This window comes from Antennarius striatus, chromosome 21 (genome assembly GCF_040054535.1).
Source record: "Antennarius striatus isolate MH-2024 chromosome 21, ASM4005453v1, whole genome shotgun sequence".
Classification (NCBI taxonomy): Eukaryota; Metazoa; Chordata; class Actinopteri; order Lophiiformes; family Antennariidae; genus Antennarius; species Antennarius striatus.
In genome coordinates, this window is record NC_090796.1 from 12,578,026 (window position 1) to 12,594,575 (window position 16,550).

General features: G+C 38.3%; 2 protein-coding genes across 2 annotated transcripts in view; both read left to right on the plus strand.

Annotated features, from left to right (window-relative positions):
* LOC137588799 (PH and SEC7 domain-containing protein 1-like) overlaps positions 1 to 4,993 on the plus strand; it is a 37,564-nt gene extending 32,571 nt beyond the window's left edge. The window contains exons 15-16 of the mRNA XM_068306084.1: positions 363 to 506; positions 592 to 4,993. Of these exons, the coding sequence (XP_068162185.1) occupies positions 363 to 506; positions 592 to 864 (417 nt within the window). The 3' untranslated portion in view covers positions 865 to 4,993. The remainder of the gene's footprint in view (positions 1 to 362; positions 507 to 591) is intronic.
* An 888-nt stretch (positions 4,994 to 5,881) lies between these two features.
* Positions 5,882 to 16,283, plus strand: LOC137588594 (inhibitor of nuclear factor kappa-B kinase subunit alpha-like). Its single transcript, XM_068305746.1, has 22 exons — positions 5,882 to 5,989; positions 6,460 to 6,578; positions 6,829 to 6,923; positions 7,238 to 7,355; positions 7,679 to 7,748; positions 7,837 to 7,925; positions 8,013 to 8,102; positions 8,235 to 8,359; positions 8,881 to 8,988; positions 9,199 to 9,334; positions 9,873 to 10,067; positions 10,516 to 10,618; positions 10,713 to 10,836; positions 11,289 to 11,440; positions 11,546 to 11,607; positions 11,713 to 11,822; positions 12,460 to 12,509; positions 12,621 to 12,726; positions 12,930 to 13,077; positions 13,202 to 13,338; positions 13,438 to 13,537; positions 13,813 to 16,283. Exons 2-22 carry the CDS (start codon positions 6,474 to 6,476, stop codon positions 13,876 to 13,878), a joined length of 2,289 nt encoding a protein of 762 aa, XP_068161847.1. The 5' UTR covers positions 5,882 to 5,989; positions 6,460 to 6,473; the 3' UTR covers positions 13,879 to 16,283.
* The last annotated feature ends 267 nt before the right edge of the window (positions 16,284 to 16,550 follow it).

Genomic DNA, 16,550 nt, shown 5'->3' on the forward strand with positions numbered 1-16,550 from the left:
TGAGGCTTCAACAGCGTGACTTGGATGAGACAAAATATGTGAATTTCCTCCAAAGTGATATCCTTTGCAGCCCCAAATTCTCTTTTCCTCCTCACTGCATCTCAGCAGGGAGGCATAAAAAGCAAATTTCACACAAATCCCAACAGCTGTGTCTCTAAAAAAGAGGAAAGGACAAGGCAAAATGATATGATGTTCAAGCTGGGAAATAAGGGATACATTGGGTAGATGATTAGAGGAATTTTTACTCAGGCAGGTGTGGGAGAAGCTGGTGTTGTAAAAAGAGATGGTAATTCTTTTTTACATGGAAGTTAAATAAGGATGGTGTCCCTTCATGATATCAGCGTTGACCTTGTGCTCTACAGGAGGAACAGGTCAGATCTCACGAATCTCGATTCAGAACGCTCTCCACCGAGCTGGCTGAACTGCGCTCATATCCTCCTGACCGCAAGGTCAAAGGGCGTGAACTTGAAGAATATCGCCAGCGAGACGAGTATCTTGAGTTTGAGGTGAGTCGGTCTTAGACAGAGACATAATAGTTCAAGAGCTGCTGCTTTCTCAGTCGTTCATGTTTTCTCTTTGGCTCCATTACAGAAAACGCGGTATGGGACGTACATCATGCTGTTGCGAGCTAAAATCCGGAGCGGTGAGGAGGACCTCTCTGTGTTTGAGTCCCAGCTCCTGGAGGACAGCAGGCTGGAGAGGGCTCACTCCAGCCCCACGCTGCAGGACAGCAGTCAGACCAGCCAGATCAGCCAGGCCAGCAGCACCAGGGATGGGGGCAACAGCAGCAAGGCCAGTGGGTGCAGCAGTAAGCCTAGACAAGAAGGCCAGAGACACAGCTACCGGCAGGCGGTCAAGAAGTGAGGCATAGCGGGAGCGCTGGGAGCGGCACAGTGTTGCGCTGCCACTGGCAGGCTGTCTCCCTGCATAGGTTTAATTTGAGATCCAGGAGGGTTTGGAGCTCTACTTGAAGGGGAATCAGGAGTGAAGGTCTACCCCACACCCTCCCCTGAAACACAACGCCCTAACCGCACCCCAAACTTCTCACCTAACAGATGAGGGCTGGGAAATAACCAGCGAGGATGTTGGTGTAGGAGGTGGGAGGATCGGCTGGGAGGTCAAAGACATGCAGAGATGGATTGTCTTTGAGACGGTGCGTCGGGTGCAGCAGCAGACTGAACTGTGCTTTGAACCAGGGACATTCATCCAGCATCCTTTCCTTTTCTCCTCTTTCGCTCTTTCAAAGCATCTCTCCGGCCACACTCTCCCACCTTTTTGCGTGACCTTTTGCTCAGTTTTGGGACCAAACACCTAGGGAAGCATCCCATTTTAGATGACTGATGATTTGATCTCAGTTTAATTGCCATCATCACACTGATTTCAAGCACTGTAATAGTTTTTTGAACTGTGAAACCACTAGATCTGTTGGAACCATTACATTCCAGTTCCTTTTTGCCACATCATCACCATTATGTGTCACATTTCATACAGGAACTTCAGAACATTTAGATCATGTACATGTTTCATTGAATTTTTGAAATCTATGGACTGTTCTCGAGGTCGTGGCTGCAGTATACAGCCTGAAGAGAAGGCAGTCCGTCTCTCCTTTTTTCTTGAGTGATGACATCAGAAGTTCACAGTAATCCTGATGTGGAGCAATGTAACTGCATCTCATCAAGAGTTTTTTGTTGCTCTACTTGAACAGGCGATCTCTCTCCCAATTGCTTTAGCTTTTGTCCCGTGGTGTGCTTCTGTTCTTTCTATTTCTTGGCCGAAAGTTTTCTCCAGCGATCCGCATGCCTGCATCCAGCACAGCTTCTTTTAGGCCTTTTGCTGCACTGATGGTCTCTGGGGTCGTTTTAGTCCTTTTCCTCATGCCGGTGCCATAGCCAACATGTGTAATCTCTGTCTGTACTCAAAGTCTGTCCTTTATAAACCCTGTTTTAAGACTCACCAGGCAGACCCTGAATGTTATTGTTTTTTCAGTATTTTTACAGTATTTTAAAGTCGTTTGTTGTTGTTGAATCTGTTCCACCCGTGTATGATGAAATATGATATTGAAATATGTAAACAGAACATGTTATCCATACTCTCTGTAGACATCCAGGATATGTTGTATTTAACACACCATCAGCTTATATTGTAGGATACATATTTAAAAATATATTCTACACGCTATTGTGATGATGCATTCGGTACTGTGCACTCAAAGTTGGCATTTTCTTCTTGTGAGTACCAGAAGCGCAATGAACATGTGTTGTTTTTCCTTACATGGTGGTAATAATTCAGCACAATATGAGTATTATAGTAGAGCATATGTACCTATCTCAGATTAGTAAGTGATTGAGGGGCGCTTGCGACAGGATTTCGTTACATGGTAGTGACAGTAGGGATGCATGTGAGGACACCACTGGACGTATCCCAAAGACAGCGCATGGTTCACTATGACCTACTAGCATGATTTCACAGGGATCATGTTTGATTTTGCTGGCAAACATGCATGGAAAAGGTGAGGAATGTAAATGCAACAAAACCCCACATTACAGAAAATGTGGACAGACTGGTTTGAATTTAGAACTATATGATGTTTGGGTATAATTTCGGTAGCCATACACTCCTCACAGTATTGTTGATTATATAGTCATTTTCTACTCAGGCTTTAAAATGACGCCTTGTGCAGCTGCAGTGCCAGCATCCAATCAGCAGGGAGCGCTGTCAATGTACAATTTTTTTTTTTTTCAGCCATACTCACACCTGCTGCACCTGCAGTGAATATGCATGGCGTCATCCACTCACCTGAGGATGGGAATGGATAATGCAGGGCTAAATGAGAAAACACCTATTTGTATTAACCGTTTATATCAGTGTTTACATGTCTGTCATTCTCTACGTGAATGTTTGTATGTGCATGCTGTGACCGTGCTGGCACATGTTCTTTGACACATCTTTCATCCAGCACCACTTCCCATGCTGTTACAAAAATGATTTGACATCCAGACTTAAGGCTGAAGTTTTTCTCTCCATTACTTTTTGTCAGCTTGGAACAGAAACAATTAGTTGATTCATCGTTGCTGTAGTAATTTTTCAAGCATAAGTGTCAGTATTTCCTTGTTTTCTTTGTCTTATATGATAGTAAAAGTGAGTATCTTTATGGTTTGACTGTTAATCAGGCAAATCTAAGAATTCATACATTTCATATCGACATCTGTCACACCTTTATGTTTTCTGAACAAAACAATCATTATTAGTTGCGGCCACACATTACTTTCATCTGTATTTCATCCTCTGCTTCTTATGTCATATTCAGCCATTTCAGTGATGTCACTTTTGACTGTGATTGTTTAAAGAAAGCAAATGTGGCTGTTCTCGATGAGCTGACATCCTTTACCTGCTACTCAACATGACATCGTAGCTCAGCATTTATGTGTTTGACTCTGCTATTTATAATGTGGCCAGAATTAGCAAGCAATCAGGTGATGAGATTGATGATGGGCTTTGACACTGGAAGTGCCCATTTAATTAATTTTTGGAACATTCATATCAAATTAATCCCAATGTGATGTAAATCTGCTCAGTTTACCCTAACATTTATCTTTTTATTCCACACAGAAGGAATTATTCTATTACTATATTGAATATAATCATTTGAGTAAGTAAATCATTTGATTTCTGTTATGCTGATCTTTTATATGAAGGGTATCCCTAACAATCAGTAGTCCAAAAATATAATTTAGCCCAGATGTGGACATTGTATAAAACAATCTCACCACTCAATGACTCCACTAGATCTTCTCCAGCACAAACACTTTAACCAGCTTTTATGAAATTATATTTCTGTGGTTCCAAATTTGCATATGAGTCAATTAGAACTCAAACCATTATGTTTCAACAATAGTCTTTGCAGCAAATTTGTTGCTTCAAGCTTCACAAATGTGAAACTTTGCTGCATTTTACCTACAATTTAAATCAGCAAATCAAAAATATTTTGGGTTTTCAAGTGTTGGTCAGATAAAAGAATGATTTAATGACATTGTCTTTGACTTTTTGATTTTAACATTTTTTTTCAATTTGACAAATTCAAGAGAAAATATCAAGATCAATTGCATTTTTTTACGTAGCCCCAGCAGTAAGGTAGCTGGTAGTTAATGTGAGATCCTGCAGCAGATTTTACTGTATTGCAATTATTGATCAAGTTTTCATCGACTGCTGCATTTTCAGAGCATAGGTTGTACTTTGTACATTATGAATACAGACATATGTAGTTTAAAATGAAGGAGGCACTTCAGAGCTTCTACCTGGATAGTCTCTAAGGTCTCCCCATCTCCTTCCCACCTCCGCTATCCATTCGTTTGTCACCACTTGCTGACATCAAAGCGCAACTGTATGATCTCCATGGCACTAGTTAGCAAGGAAATGGTTTGTTCCCCTGGCGATGGAACTGTGATGCTCAAATCACCCCATCCTACAGCACTCGCAGAGGTGGAAATATGTCTGTTAAAGCAGCAGTGAATGCCTGCAGTTGTTTGGGCAAACTGTCCATTAATCTTGCTTTTTGTATTATTATTGTTTCCATTCACAGCCTCATTTCTGAATGTAAATAAAGCATGAGATATTGCGACCCACGTTATTTATATTATGGTTCGAGTATTAAATTAAGGGATAATATATAATGTAGATCTACATTTTATCCTGTCCTTGATTTCATGGTCATTTTTTATTACTATCAATGTGAATGAAGGAAATGGCTGTAATTAATGCTATTGTATGATGTTGTGTTTTAGAGAATTGAGCCAGCTCATACAAATCTTTTTACATGTCGAGGTCTGATATGAACTATCAGTGTTTTTTTAGACTGGTGCAGGTAAAGGCAATTTTCATTTTGTGGTACAGTTAGCTACTGTACATGTCACTGCCTTGTTTAAACTCACCAAGGAAATGTTGGTTGTGAGCTCCTTGTTTTGGGAGGCATAGAAGATGAAATAAAAGTGTTTTGGAAGCCTATACCGGTGGTCTAACTTTATTGTCTGGATAAACTCACAATTGCATGACTATTTACTGTATTATATAGTTTGCTTACACAGTTTAGATTACACTTTCATTAATCCATCATAATGATCCACAATTTTTGTTTGTTTGCTTGAAACAAAAAACAGACTGTAACTACATTTACTGCACAAGTGAAGCTAAGCGCACACTTCTATTGGCCTTATACTTTATTTGGGTATTTATATTTTGTTACATTTTGTACAGGTGCTAAAATTCAACATGACATTTTGTCCTTTTTTCTTTCATTGCATTCATTTGATAGCTACCAAAATCAGTAGTTCACAACTTTTTAGATTTAAATTATGAATGCATATTTTTTTAAACTAAAATAAAAAACTTAATAAAAAACCTATTCTTATAAAGTACTGGCAGCATTAAAGTCTTCATCCGCATCAATAAAGTGCTCTCTGTCAGTATTACATTAGTGTGGATGTCGAGCTGGATAAATATAATAAATTAATTTGTCTGTTCCACTGTTTGCTCACTTATGACTTTATACAGATTTGGGTACTTCATTCTAAAGCAACTGATAATATTTTATAAGATCATGATTTTGATCATCCTGTGGCTCCCACGTATTTAAAAAAAAGTCAAACAAACATCCCTGCTTTTATTTTTTATTTTAAATCTACAAGTCTTACCTACCTGAGAAAACCATTCAAACCCGTCTATTAACTTCCGGTATGTTGGCTAATTTGAAATGCAATTCTATTTTATTTAATGTCGTTGCTTAATAGCTGGTAAACATTTTTAGCGTCGCGTAACGACAGGCCGTTGTGTTCTTGAACATATCCCGGTTTCCTTAGCAAGAAACACAGCCGGGGTTTCAGATGACGTCACGCAGGAAAGTACACATTCTCACGGTGCTGCATCGACCTGAAAACAACAAGATTGCACTTATTTTCATCTTACCCGCCTCATGACACGTTCGTAGAACCCCGACGTAAGTCTCTGACCTTTGCTTACGAACAGCACGCCACAAAACATCCATTGCAATGTAACAAAATACCGTCGAAGCTGTCATTTGCAAATACCTGTAAGCTAGCGATGGGCTCCGTCTATCTGTTGGCCAAAATGTTGATGTAGCGTTAACAAGTTGTTAGCTAACGTGACGTTGGGTAGTATGAGAACAGTTTGTTTCATCTGTGTGTATAAAATCCCCGTTCTCATAACTCATCTGTCATAAATCGGTTGATTAAACGGATCGAGAAATATCAATTTGACATCGGTTGCTTGGATATGTCGATGTAATCTGGCATTAGCCTGACAGATGTTCCAGTATGTAGACTCTTTCCTATGTTGTATTTAGGTAGGTAGACGTTCACAAATCCCAATCTGTTAATTTCTTCCGAAGGCTTTTTAGTGACTTTTGTTTGTACCTGTATCTAAACTATTTTGTACGTTTTGGTCCAGACTGCGTTACAACAATGGAGAAACCTCCCTTCAGGCAAAACCAGAACTGCGGTGACTGGGAGCTGAAAGAGAGGCTGGGCATGGGCGGTTTTGCCCATGTTTATCTTTATCAACATCATGTGAGTTTGGAATCATTTAATTCTACATAAATTTGGCGTAAAATTTCATCTTTAAAGAAAAAAACTCCATGACACCTTGCTAAAAGGCCACAGTATTTACTGGCTTGTTAACTTACTTTCTACAAACATTCATAAAAAACAATTTTATGAAGACATAAGACCAGTAGTGTCTCTTAAGCTACACACAGATGTCATTAGTTGATATACTGTCGTAATAACTGTGCTTTCATTTGTTTTGTTTTATTTCTAGGAAACAAATGAAAAACTAGCAGTAAAAATGTGTCGCCTGGAACTCACACCAAGGAACAAGGACAGATGGAGCAGAGAAATCCAGATCATGAAAAAGTTTGACTCCTTTTTATGCACTGATTTTTTTTTTATTGCTGTTTATCTATACCTAACGTTGGTTTAAAAATACTGATGTCCGATGATCATAATTAATATTTTTTTCCCCACAGTTTACAGTACTTTTCATTACACAGTTTACATTACGTTACATTAAACAGTTTACTAGGTTATTACTTAAAAGGATCTGCAAATATTCACAAGGATGATGTATGAGAGCTGAAGTATTTTGCAGGCATTGTGTAGAAGTGGACGTTGCAAAATCTATGAGGGTATCATCAAATAGTAATGCAGCAATGGCTCCTCTCACTCAGGTTAAATCACATCAACGTTGTGACAGCCAGAGATGTCCCAGAGGAAATTACACCCATAGCCTTAAATGATCTTCCACTGTTGGCTATGGAGTATTGCTCCAGGGGAGACCTTAGGAAGGTAAGGGCTGGTGGAAAAGTAGCACAGAATATTTCTTATTACTTAAACTTGAGAGAACATTAGCATATTTTTTGTAAAATCCTAACTAGTATATCTCCTTTTGGGCTTTGTTCCTCATTGTAATTGATAATTGCAGGGTAGGGTTCAAAAAGGAGGAATAATAAATTTTCCTTTTATTATTTTTAGTTTCATATTATGTGTCAGGCTGATTTTTCTTTTCAACAATCGCAGTGCAGTCTTTTATCCTTTATCATATCAGGTCAACTCTCAAGCCTCGTGAGTTTACTGCAGATATTAAAGAATTGTATTTGTGTTGGTTTTAGATGCTGAGCAAACTTGAAAACTGCTGCGGTTTGAAAGAGAGTGAAGTGCTTTCCCTACTCAATGATGTCGGTATGTTTGCTGTTTTCCATGCGCCGCTTCATTCAGACATTTGTCTTTAAAATGAAGCACTCAGTTAAGCCTCTATTTTGTCTTCTAGGTTCTGGTATTCAATATCTACATGAGAACAAGATTATACATAGAGACCTTAAACCTGAGAACATAGTACTGCAAGATATCAATGGAAAGGTAAACTACAACTTCATGTATATGTACTTTTTCTGGTTGACTGTATATCTTGAAGAAAAGGTTCTACATTTGCTTATTCTTTTATAGCTGGTCCACAAGATCATTGACTTGGGCTATGCTAAAGACCTAGATCAGGGCAGCCTGTGCACCTCCTTTGTTGGCACTCTTCAGTACTTGGTAAGTGTTTCAGCTCACAAGAATAATTTCTTTATCCTTTTATTCACTCAGCTGTATGTATTATCTGGCTCCTATCTGTTGAAACCCATTCATCTTCTCCTGTTAAAATGCAAATGCACAACTTCTCTGCAGGCACCTGAACTGTTTGAGAATAAGCCATACAGTGTTACTGTGGACTACTGGAGCTTTGGAACAATGGTGTTTGAGTGCAGTTGTGGTTTCCGTCCATTCCTGCACAACCTCCAACCTGTGCAGTGGTAAGTGATCCAGTAAGAAAGCAGACAAGTACAGTAAATTTTGTGCAGTAGTGATTTATTTTAACCATTTAGTCATTGATCAATGCATTAAAAATGGTATGATGAAAGAAGACAGGTGTCATGAACAAATTATTTAGTGCATTAAGAGTCCAGCACAGTAAGAATTGGCAACAGAGGGTGTGACAGCTCATGGAGGCATTTAAAGAGATTTACATTTCTTGGCATCCAGATCTGAAAACCTAAAAGCTGTTACTGCTTATGTGACTCATAATTCAATCAAATCCGGACATACAGACATGACATATTTTTTTGCTCAAGTTTAATTTTCACATTTCATGCATATGATGTGTGATGTCAGTCACATAAATAAATCATCAAACAAAAAAGAAAATAACACATCGCATCTATCGAGAATTTGCAACAGAATCACATTTTTCAATGTGAACATTGTCCTAAATCCACTCTGAAATATAACATTTTTATTTTATTTATTTTTACCTTGCTTGTTTTCTATCCCAAAGGGCCAGTAAAGTGAGAAATAAAGGTCCAAAAGACATCATGGCTGTAGAGGAGCTGAACGGAGAAGTAAAGTTCTCCACACACCTACCTTATCCCAACAACCTCAGCAGGTTAGGATGCTGATACAGCAGAAATATATCTCCGTAAACACTGGTGGTACATTGTGTTTTTGGTAGACTGTGGGGGTTTTTTACTTTGTTTTTCTTCTAGAAAATGAAAGAAACTGCTGCCATTGGTTATTTAAAATAAACATAACCAGCATTTGAATAGTGTTTGGTAGTATCCCACATTAAACACATGTTTTAATTGTTGGATTGTAGGACACTGTTAGAGCCCTTGGAAGCGTTGCTTCAGCTGATGTTGAAGTGGGATCCTTCCCAGAGAGGAGGGAGCATCTACACGGACACCAAGAAACCTTTGTGCTTTGAGGTGTTGGAACAAATTTTGAATATGAAGGTAAGACATGGCAGAGCTCTCTTTTTTTTATCTCAAGATAAGAGTGGATTTTGGTTCAGCCAGAAATTAAATATTTTTCTTAAAATGGTTACCCTTCACGTCTAAAATGTGAGAAAAATCTTAGTCTGGAACTGTAAGATTCCAAAGAAGCATGTCACGTAACAAGGTCTCTCTATTAATATTACCCCTCTGAACATGAAATTAAACTAAAACATAATCTAGTGTTATGGTTTAGTAACATCTAGCTGCAAAGTCTGACAGTTTAATTGATTCTATATAATTTGTGTAATCAGTTACTATTTTCATTTGTACTGGCATACAATTTTAATCTACTGTGTTTTCTTTATTAAAAGGAATTTTGTCTGTTCATGTGCTCTAAACTTGATCTATACTACATAATTGCATTTGACTGTATCTGGCAGTTCTGAATATGATATTGCTGGTTCTGCTGCAACAAATCCTTTGTGCTATGGCCTTCAGTGTATGAAACATTTCAATAATCAAGGAAATAACATGTACTCTGTAAAAATTCCTCCAGGTCGTCCACATCCTGAACATGACCACAGCTCAGGTCCACTCTTTCCAGTTGAGCCCAGATGAAAGTCTCCACAGTTTGCAGAAACGAATTGAGGCTGAGACAAAGATTGAAGTGGTGAACCAGGAGCTGCTGCAGGAGACAGGAGTGTCACTGGATCCCAGGAAGCCTGCTTCACAATGTGTTCTAGATGGAGTGGTAAGTTGACACTCGAGTAGCGTGGATTTTAGTGTCGCTCTGGGCAACAACAGGGACAAGTTAAACCGAAGATGGTGAATATGTTTGAATTTCATTATACTTGTAGAAAAAATATCACTCTGTCGTTTTAATATCATATCCTAATATTATTGCTAACCAAAACTATTCTAACATTTGAAATAGAAAAAAAAAAATTTCCATATTTGTTTTATTTGTCTTCAGGGCATTGAAATAAAAAATGATAATGATTGAAACTTCTAATCAAAGTTAATATGAAGAGATAGTAAAATTTACTTTGACAATATGTTTTGATTGCTGTGTGCACAATGAAACTCCTTGAATATTGTTTTTCATAATTGCATTTGATTAAGGAATTGATGATTAAGAGCCAGGACATTTATAAATAAGGCCCCCTGTGTAACCTGTGATCTACTTTTCGTCTGTGTAGAGAGGGTGGGACAGCTACATCGTCTATCTGTTTGACAAGAGTATCACCACATACTCTGGTCCCCTCAGTGCCAGACAACTGCCCGATAAAGTCAACACTATTGGTGTGTTTACTCCCTATTACACCTGCTGATTATTAGACATTTGAGTTGAAAGAAAGATGAGGTTAAACTCTCTCCGCTCTTTTTAATTTTACAGTGCAAGAGGCCAAGACACAACTTCCCCTGGTTGTCTTAAAGAAGGTTTGGGGTGAAGCAGTGAGTTACATCTGTGGCCTGAAGGACGACTACAGCAGGCTTTTCCAAGGCCAAAGAGCTGCTATGTGAGTCACATGACAGACTTGTATCATCTGTTTGTCTTCTTTCTTTGAGCAATAAATTAACAATGGACTTGGCTGATAATCCTGCAGAAATTGTAATTCATATACACCTGTATTTTAGCAATTAAAAGTTCTTATTGAACATTAGGACTAATAGTTTATTTCTCAGTTGTGTATTCATTATAATAAACCCTTTTTTTATTTTACATACCATTTATTAAATCTATTGCAAGGTGCCATATTTTCTAATATAATCCTGTAAGGAGATAAACTGCTGCCTCTGTGGACCATAAGTCTTACACACATTATCATTAGCTGCTTCAGATGATCCTAACAGTTTCACACCTGCAGCAGCTTCACATTGATGCAACCAGACACACCCAAGGGATTAAGGAACAGATTGTTTTCTTCCAAAACTTTTCAGGCTCTTAATCATCTGTCATCTTTTTCCAAAGGTTGAGTCTTCTGCGCTACAACACCAACCTGACAAGATGTAAGAACAGCATGTTTGGCTTTTCTCAGCAGCTGATGGCCAAGCTGGACTTCTTTAAGAGCAGCATCCAGTACGACCTTGAAAAATACAGCGATCAGATGCACTACGGCATATGTGAGCATGTAGTAATGGCTGACCCTCTGATGGAGATGGTAGTTTTTATTTTTACATATGTTAACAAGATGTTTCATAATAGGAGTTGTCTTTGTTTGCCCAAAGCCTCTGAAAAGATGCTGAAAGCCTGGCAAGAAAATGAGGAAAAAGCTGCTGCGTTTGCACAGGTAATCCATGTTTAAAGGATAAACATCAATGAAGTGGTCTTGTATGGTCCCCAGAACAAAGCGTTATTGCGGCAGCCTTAGTAAGTTCCTCATTTTGTCCTGTAGGTGGCAGGAGTGAGTCACTTGGATGACGAGATCATGGCTTTGCACTCTGAGATAGTGGAACTCCAGAGGAGCCCATACGCTCGTCGCCAAGGAGACAAGATGGAACAGCTGTGAGCATTAATATTGGTTTTCTTAACATATTACTATGACCACGTAACATCTAGCACCATCAGTGGTTGAAAATGGCTCCTGGCACCACACTGCTGATTTGCAGAGGATAGTCCTTCAAACTCCTGGCTAACCCCAATGCAGACTAAGGCCAGCAAGCCCGAAAACTAATTGGCTAATCCGAAAAGTCTGTTTTTGAATACCATGATTATGCCAGTGTGAATCTTTTCTTACTCTGTGGCTGAGAATAATTCCAGGATGTTATTTTTTTTAACCAGATTATTCTAACTGTTCTAGATTTTGCTTTACCCACTTCTTTGTATCCACATTGCTGATTATTATCAAACATGGAATCATTTTGACATTTAAAATACTCCTCCGTGATGCAAGAAATACAGCAATATATGATTTTTTTTCCATATCACCCAGACATTGACTCAGTTACAATTTACTTTTACCAAATACACATCTAATAAAGCCCCAGGGTTGTAACAAAAATCGTACGTTAATCTGCTGCTAAAAATAATATAAAAAGCAGTGGTTATTCGCCAAGAATTGCTGTTATGTGATATTTATGTGTCTGGGAGTTTTTCAAAATTGTGGTAAATATTTAAATGTGACAAATTCAATTCATTACAGAGAAGAGAAGGCCATTGATCTCTACAAGCAGCTGAAAATGAAATGCAAAAGTAAGAAATATTTTAATCAAAACATTGTGATATATCGTAATTTAATTTTTCACAAAAATTCAATGAGAAATCAATTAAATGTCTTTCTTTCTTTCCTTTGTTCTTTCTTAGCACCTGAACCTGATGTGAGCAGTGACAGCTCTGAGATGGTGAAGGCCATCATTCAGACTGTCCAAAACCAAGACAAGGTCCTAAAGGATCTGTATACTCACCTGAGGTACGAGTCCGATGTCCCTCGGAGATAGCGTTTAACTCTCCGGGGACTTTGGGGATATTTTAAGAATAATAGCTCTAATTTAACTGTACTTTTCTCTCACTTTTTGTTCATCTGCAGGATAAAAATACCACCCTTTGGTACATAAAATATGCTGTATTGTCACTGTTCATGAATGTCTGTCCTGTTTTCACTCCTCCAAACAGTAAGATCCTCATCAGCAAACAGAAGATCATTGACTTATTTCCACGAATAGAAAAAACTCTGGAGAGTATCAAGGATGCCGATAACACAGTGATGCAGATGCAGATAAAGAGACAGAGAGAGTTCTGGCATTTATTAAAGATCGCTTGTGTAAGCTATGAAAACAAATCATTTTGTTGTTGCTGTTGTTTTTGGTATTTTTTTAGGTAGTAACTTCTTGTTACGTCCCACACACACACACACACACACACACACACACACACACACACTGCAGGCTCAAAATTCATCCAGGAACTCTATAGCAGCCAGTCCTGAGTCATCCAACCTCCTGCAGGTTTCTCAGTGGTCTCAGTCGGCACAACCTGTCAGCTCTCCACATCCACTCACATCCCTCCCCGGGCCGAACGACAGGTAACCGATTGATTTGTCCAGAACAATAACAGGTCGCGATGTGGAATGCGTGATGACTGTGTGGGTAAATCATGATGAGCTATCTCTGTGTGACTTCAGTGATGCCGCTCCACGTCTGCTGCAGGAGAACCAGAGGTACCTCACTCAGCTAACAAGCCTGATGCAGGAGGCTGCAGATGAGCAGACCAAAAGCATAGTGGTGAGTTCACAGGTTTGAGAGAGGAGCAGGTCAGATTTCAGACTATGGGCATGTTTTTTCTGAATATAGGGAGAATGATGAAAACACTAGTAGTTTAGCAAAAGTAACATCAGACCTGCAGATTATATTCACAAGTGTAAGGGAGCACGGTCATAGTCGAGGTTAACTTTTAATCTCATTTAGCCCTACAGTTGACTTGACATTAGAATCTATCAACTAGCTGTTTTTTTAGGATGTTAAATTCCTGTAACATGTTGGTTTTTCCCTCTTTCAAGGACCAAGACTGGAGCTGGACAAAATACGAAACGTTAACGACTAAATTAAAAAAGAGAAACGCGTGAGCAGCGTTGTGTCCTCCATCCCCTCCTGCTCTCCAAGTAACACTAAAGACTGTAAGCCATCCACTCGACACAGTGGAGTGGTGGAAAGTTTGATCCATTAATATTTTGGTTTTCACGTGAGAAAACATCGAAGCAGTGTCATTCTACTTTTTCCTTTGCTGCACAGTGTTCCTCATAGTCCATAAAAACTGACGATACTATTTCTACTGTTACTGCTGAACTGTAGCACCAGATTTGGGGGTTTGAGCTTGATTTATCACATGGGAGAGAAGTGGACAAAAACATGGGAACTACTGTAGTCTGAAATTGTGACATACAAAGAAAGCACAGGAAGTGGTTTGGGGCGGGGTTGGGTTTGTGGAGGAAATTACAAGTCACGCAAACAGCACTTTGATACTCCCGTGTATCCAGATGAAACGTTCCAGGCTGCCAAACAGTCACAGAATTTACCACCACAAAATGACAGAAACTGTTCTTTTAAACTATTTTATTTTATGCTACACAGTCTGGGGTCGAGAGTCTGTGTAAATGCTTTTTTTTTCTTCAAGTGCTTTACTGTATCATAGGCAGAAGTCTTTTGTCATGATATATGTGACAGATGTGGCTGGCCGTTATGTTTATATAATGTCGATACTGTATATCTGTCTTTCTAATTGTCTGCAAGATGGTTTTCTCAGGCGCTCATAATAGTTCACTGGATGGTTTAATCTGCATTAATGTCACATGGAGCTGAAACAAGGAGTTGTACAACTCAGCAAATTAGAGAAAAAATTCTGATTTTCCATCCACTGCTATTGTGTGACGGTTGAGAGATGATTCAGCCCAGTTCTATTAAAATATTGCATAATAAAAGCGGGCAACAATATGATGTAATTAAAAAGAGTGCCGGTCATAGAATGAATGGGATCCACATGGATAAAACAAGACGCAACTCTGATATTTATGCTCTGTTTCATGCGTTAGAATGTGAGGAGGCCTCCTTTGACACATCTGATGTTTCCATCCCTTTGGTGAACACTTAGGTCATGTAGCAACTTTAACATGATTTATTCACTATGTCACACTTTGTTTGATTTTGCAGATGTGATAAACTTTCCACTTCAGCCAAGTGTAATTATTTTTGTCACGTTTTGTTTCTGATGAGCTGTTTCCAAAACGTGTCTAAAATAGGTGAGTGAGGAAGTTCATCTAATTTATCGATCTATATTGTTTCTTGTGGGGTTTTTTTTTTTTTTTTTCCTATGAACGCCAAAAATTCGAGATGAGGATTAGCTGCTTTCTTTTGTCTTTTATGACGGTAAACTGAATGTCTTTTGGGTTGGAACTGCTAGGACAATATAAGCAGTTTTTCACCTTTGATTTTTGGAGACAATGACAAAGAAGTAAGAATCAACATGAGGGCCTGTAAACATGGACCTCTCCCATTGATCCCACATGACACGAAGGAGGAATTAACATGGATGTGTGACACCATGTTTACATAAAAACTTTGCCACACTGTAGGCATCCTACCAGTGATCGACAAGAGAATTTTAGTGAATTATTGGATCTGTGTGAGGAGATGATTTTTAAACCAGAATAGTAAATGTTTGAATATTTCAGTTACACTGTCGTGTGGTAGCTGATTGTCATGTGGTAACATATGGGCCAGAGAGAAGTTTAAAGAAAAGTTTTGTTGAAGCTAAGCAATGGAAATAATGTTTTTGTATTTAAGTAACACAAATGGTAATTTCTTTTCACTCAATATTTGTTTCCATCTGTTGGTTTAACCTGTCTCTGAATGTTTATTTTTTGGAAAGTATATTGTATTAAGATCAAATGTTTGCCTGGTAATTAAATAAAATGGCTGGCATGATTCTGATGTTGATGGCTCAGCTTTTAGTTCTCAATAATCCTTGAAATCACTTTTTTTCCTATGTCAAAATTTAAACATTTTTTGGGCGGGTGGTTGTCATCTGCAAAGAAAATATTCATGTTAAAAATGGAGGTGTCAGTGTGGTTTGATATTTTTATTTTGGTTTCAAAAATAAAAAATGCAGTACTGGAGATATGCAATTTTTCATTTTAACATATAACTAAAACTAAAAACAAAGCGCTTTGTTTTCATGGCCAAAATAAAAGGGATGAATTTTTTTTTTTTTGGGCTAAATAATTTTTAATTCTTTTTGACAAAACTGAGTATTCAGGTCCATATTGCGATTATTTAAAATCATTTTGCCCTTTCTATATCAACGCTCTCACGTGTTAGAATCAACAGGAGCGTGTTGGTCTTTAAAAAAACCAAAAAACAAAAAAAAGATCAAGTCACATCCGGTCTCTGGATGCGAAAAGAAACACCCTAAGTTTGCTTTTTGTGATTTTTGTTCACAAAATCTTTGTATTTTGAAAGTTTCAATCCTATCACCTGTCATTTTATATCTGTCTGAATCGAGTTGCCAAAAGCTTTTCCTTTATGTAAAATATTTTTTCCTACTACCTACTTCTGCATGCTATATATTTGACGCTATCAATATTTTTCTATAATATAGAAACTAATAAAAAGAAAGAAGAATTTGCAGCTTTCTTCCAGCAGGGGGCAGTCACAATACAAGGGCTGGAAAACAATCCGTTTATCCTAACAATTTCAACCGTTTTGAGACAATCTCAAAATCTTACAATCATCTAAAGTGTTT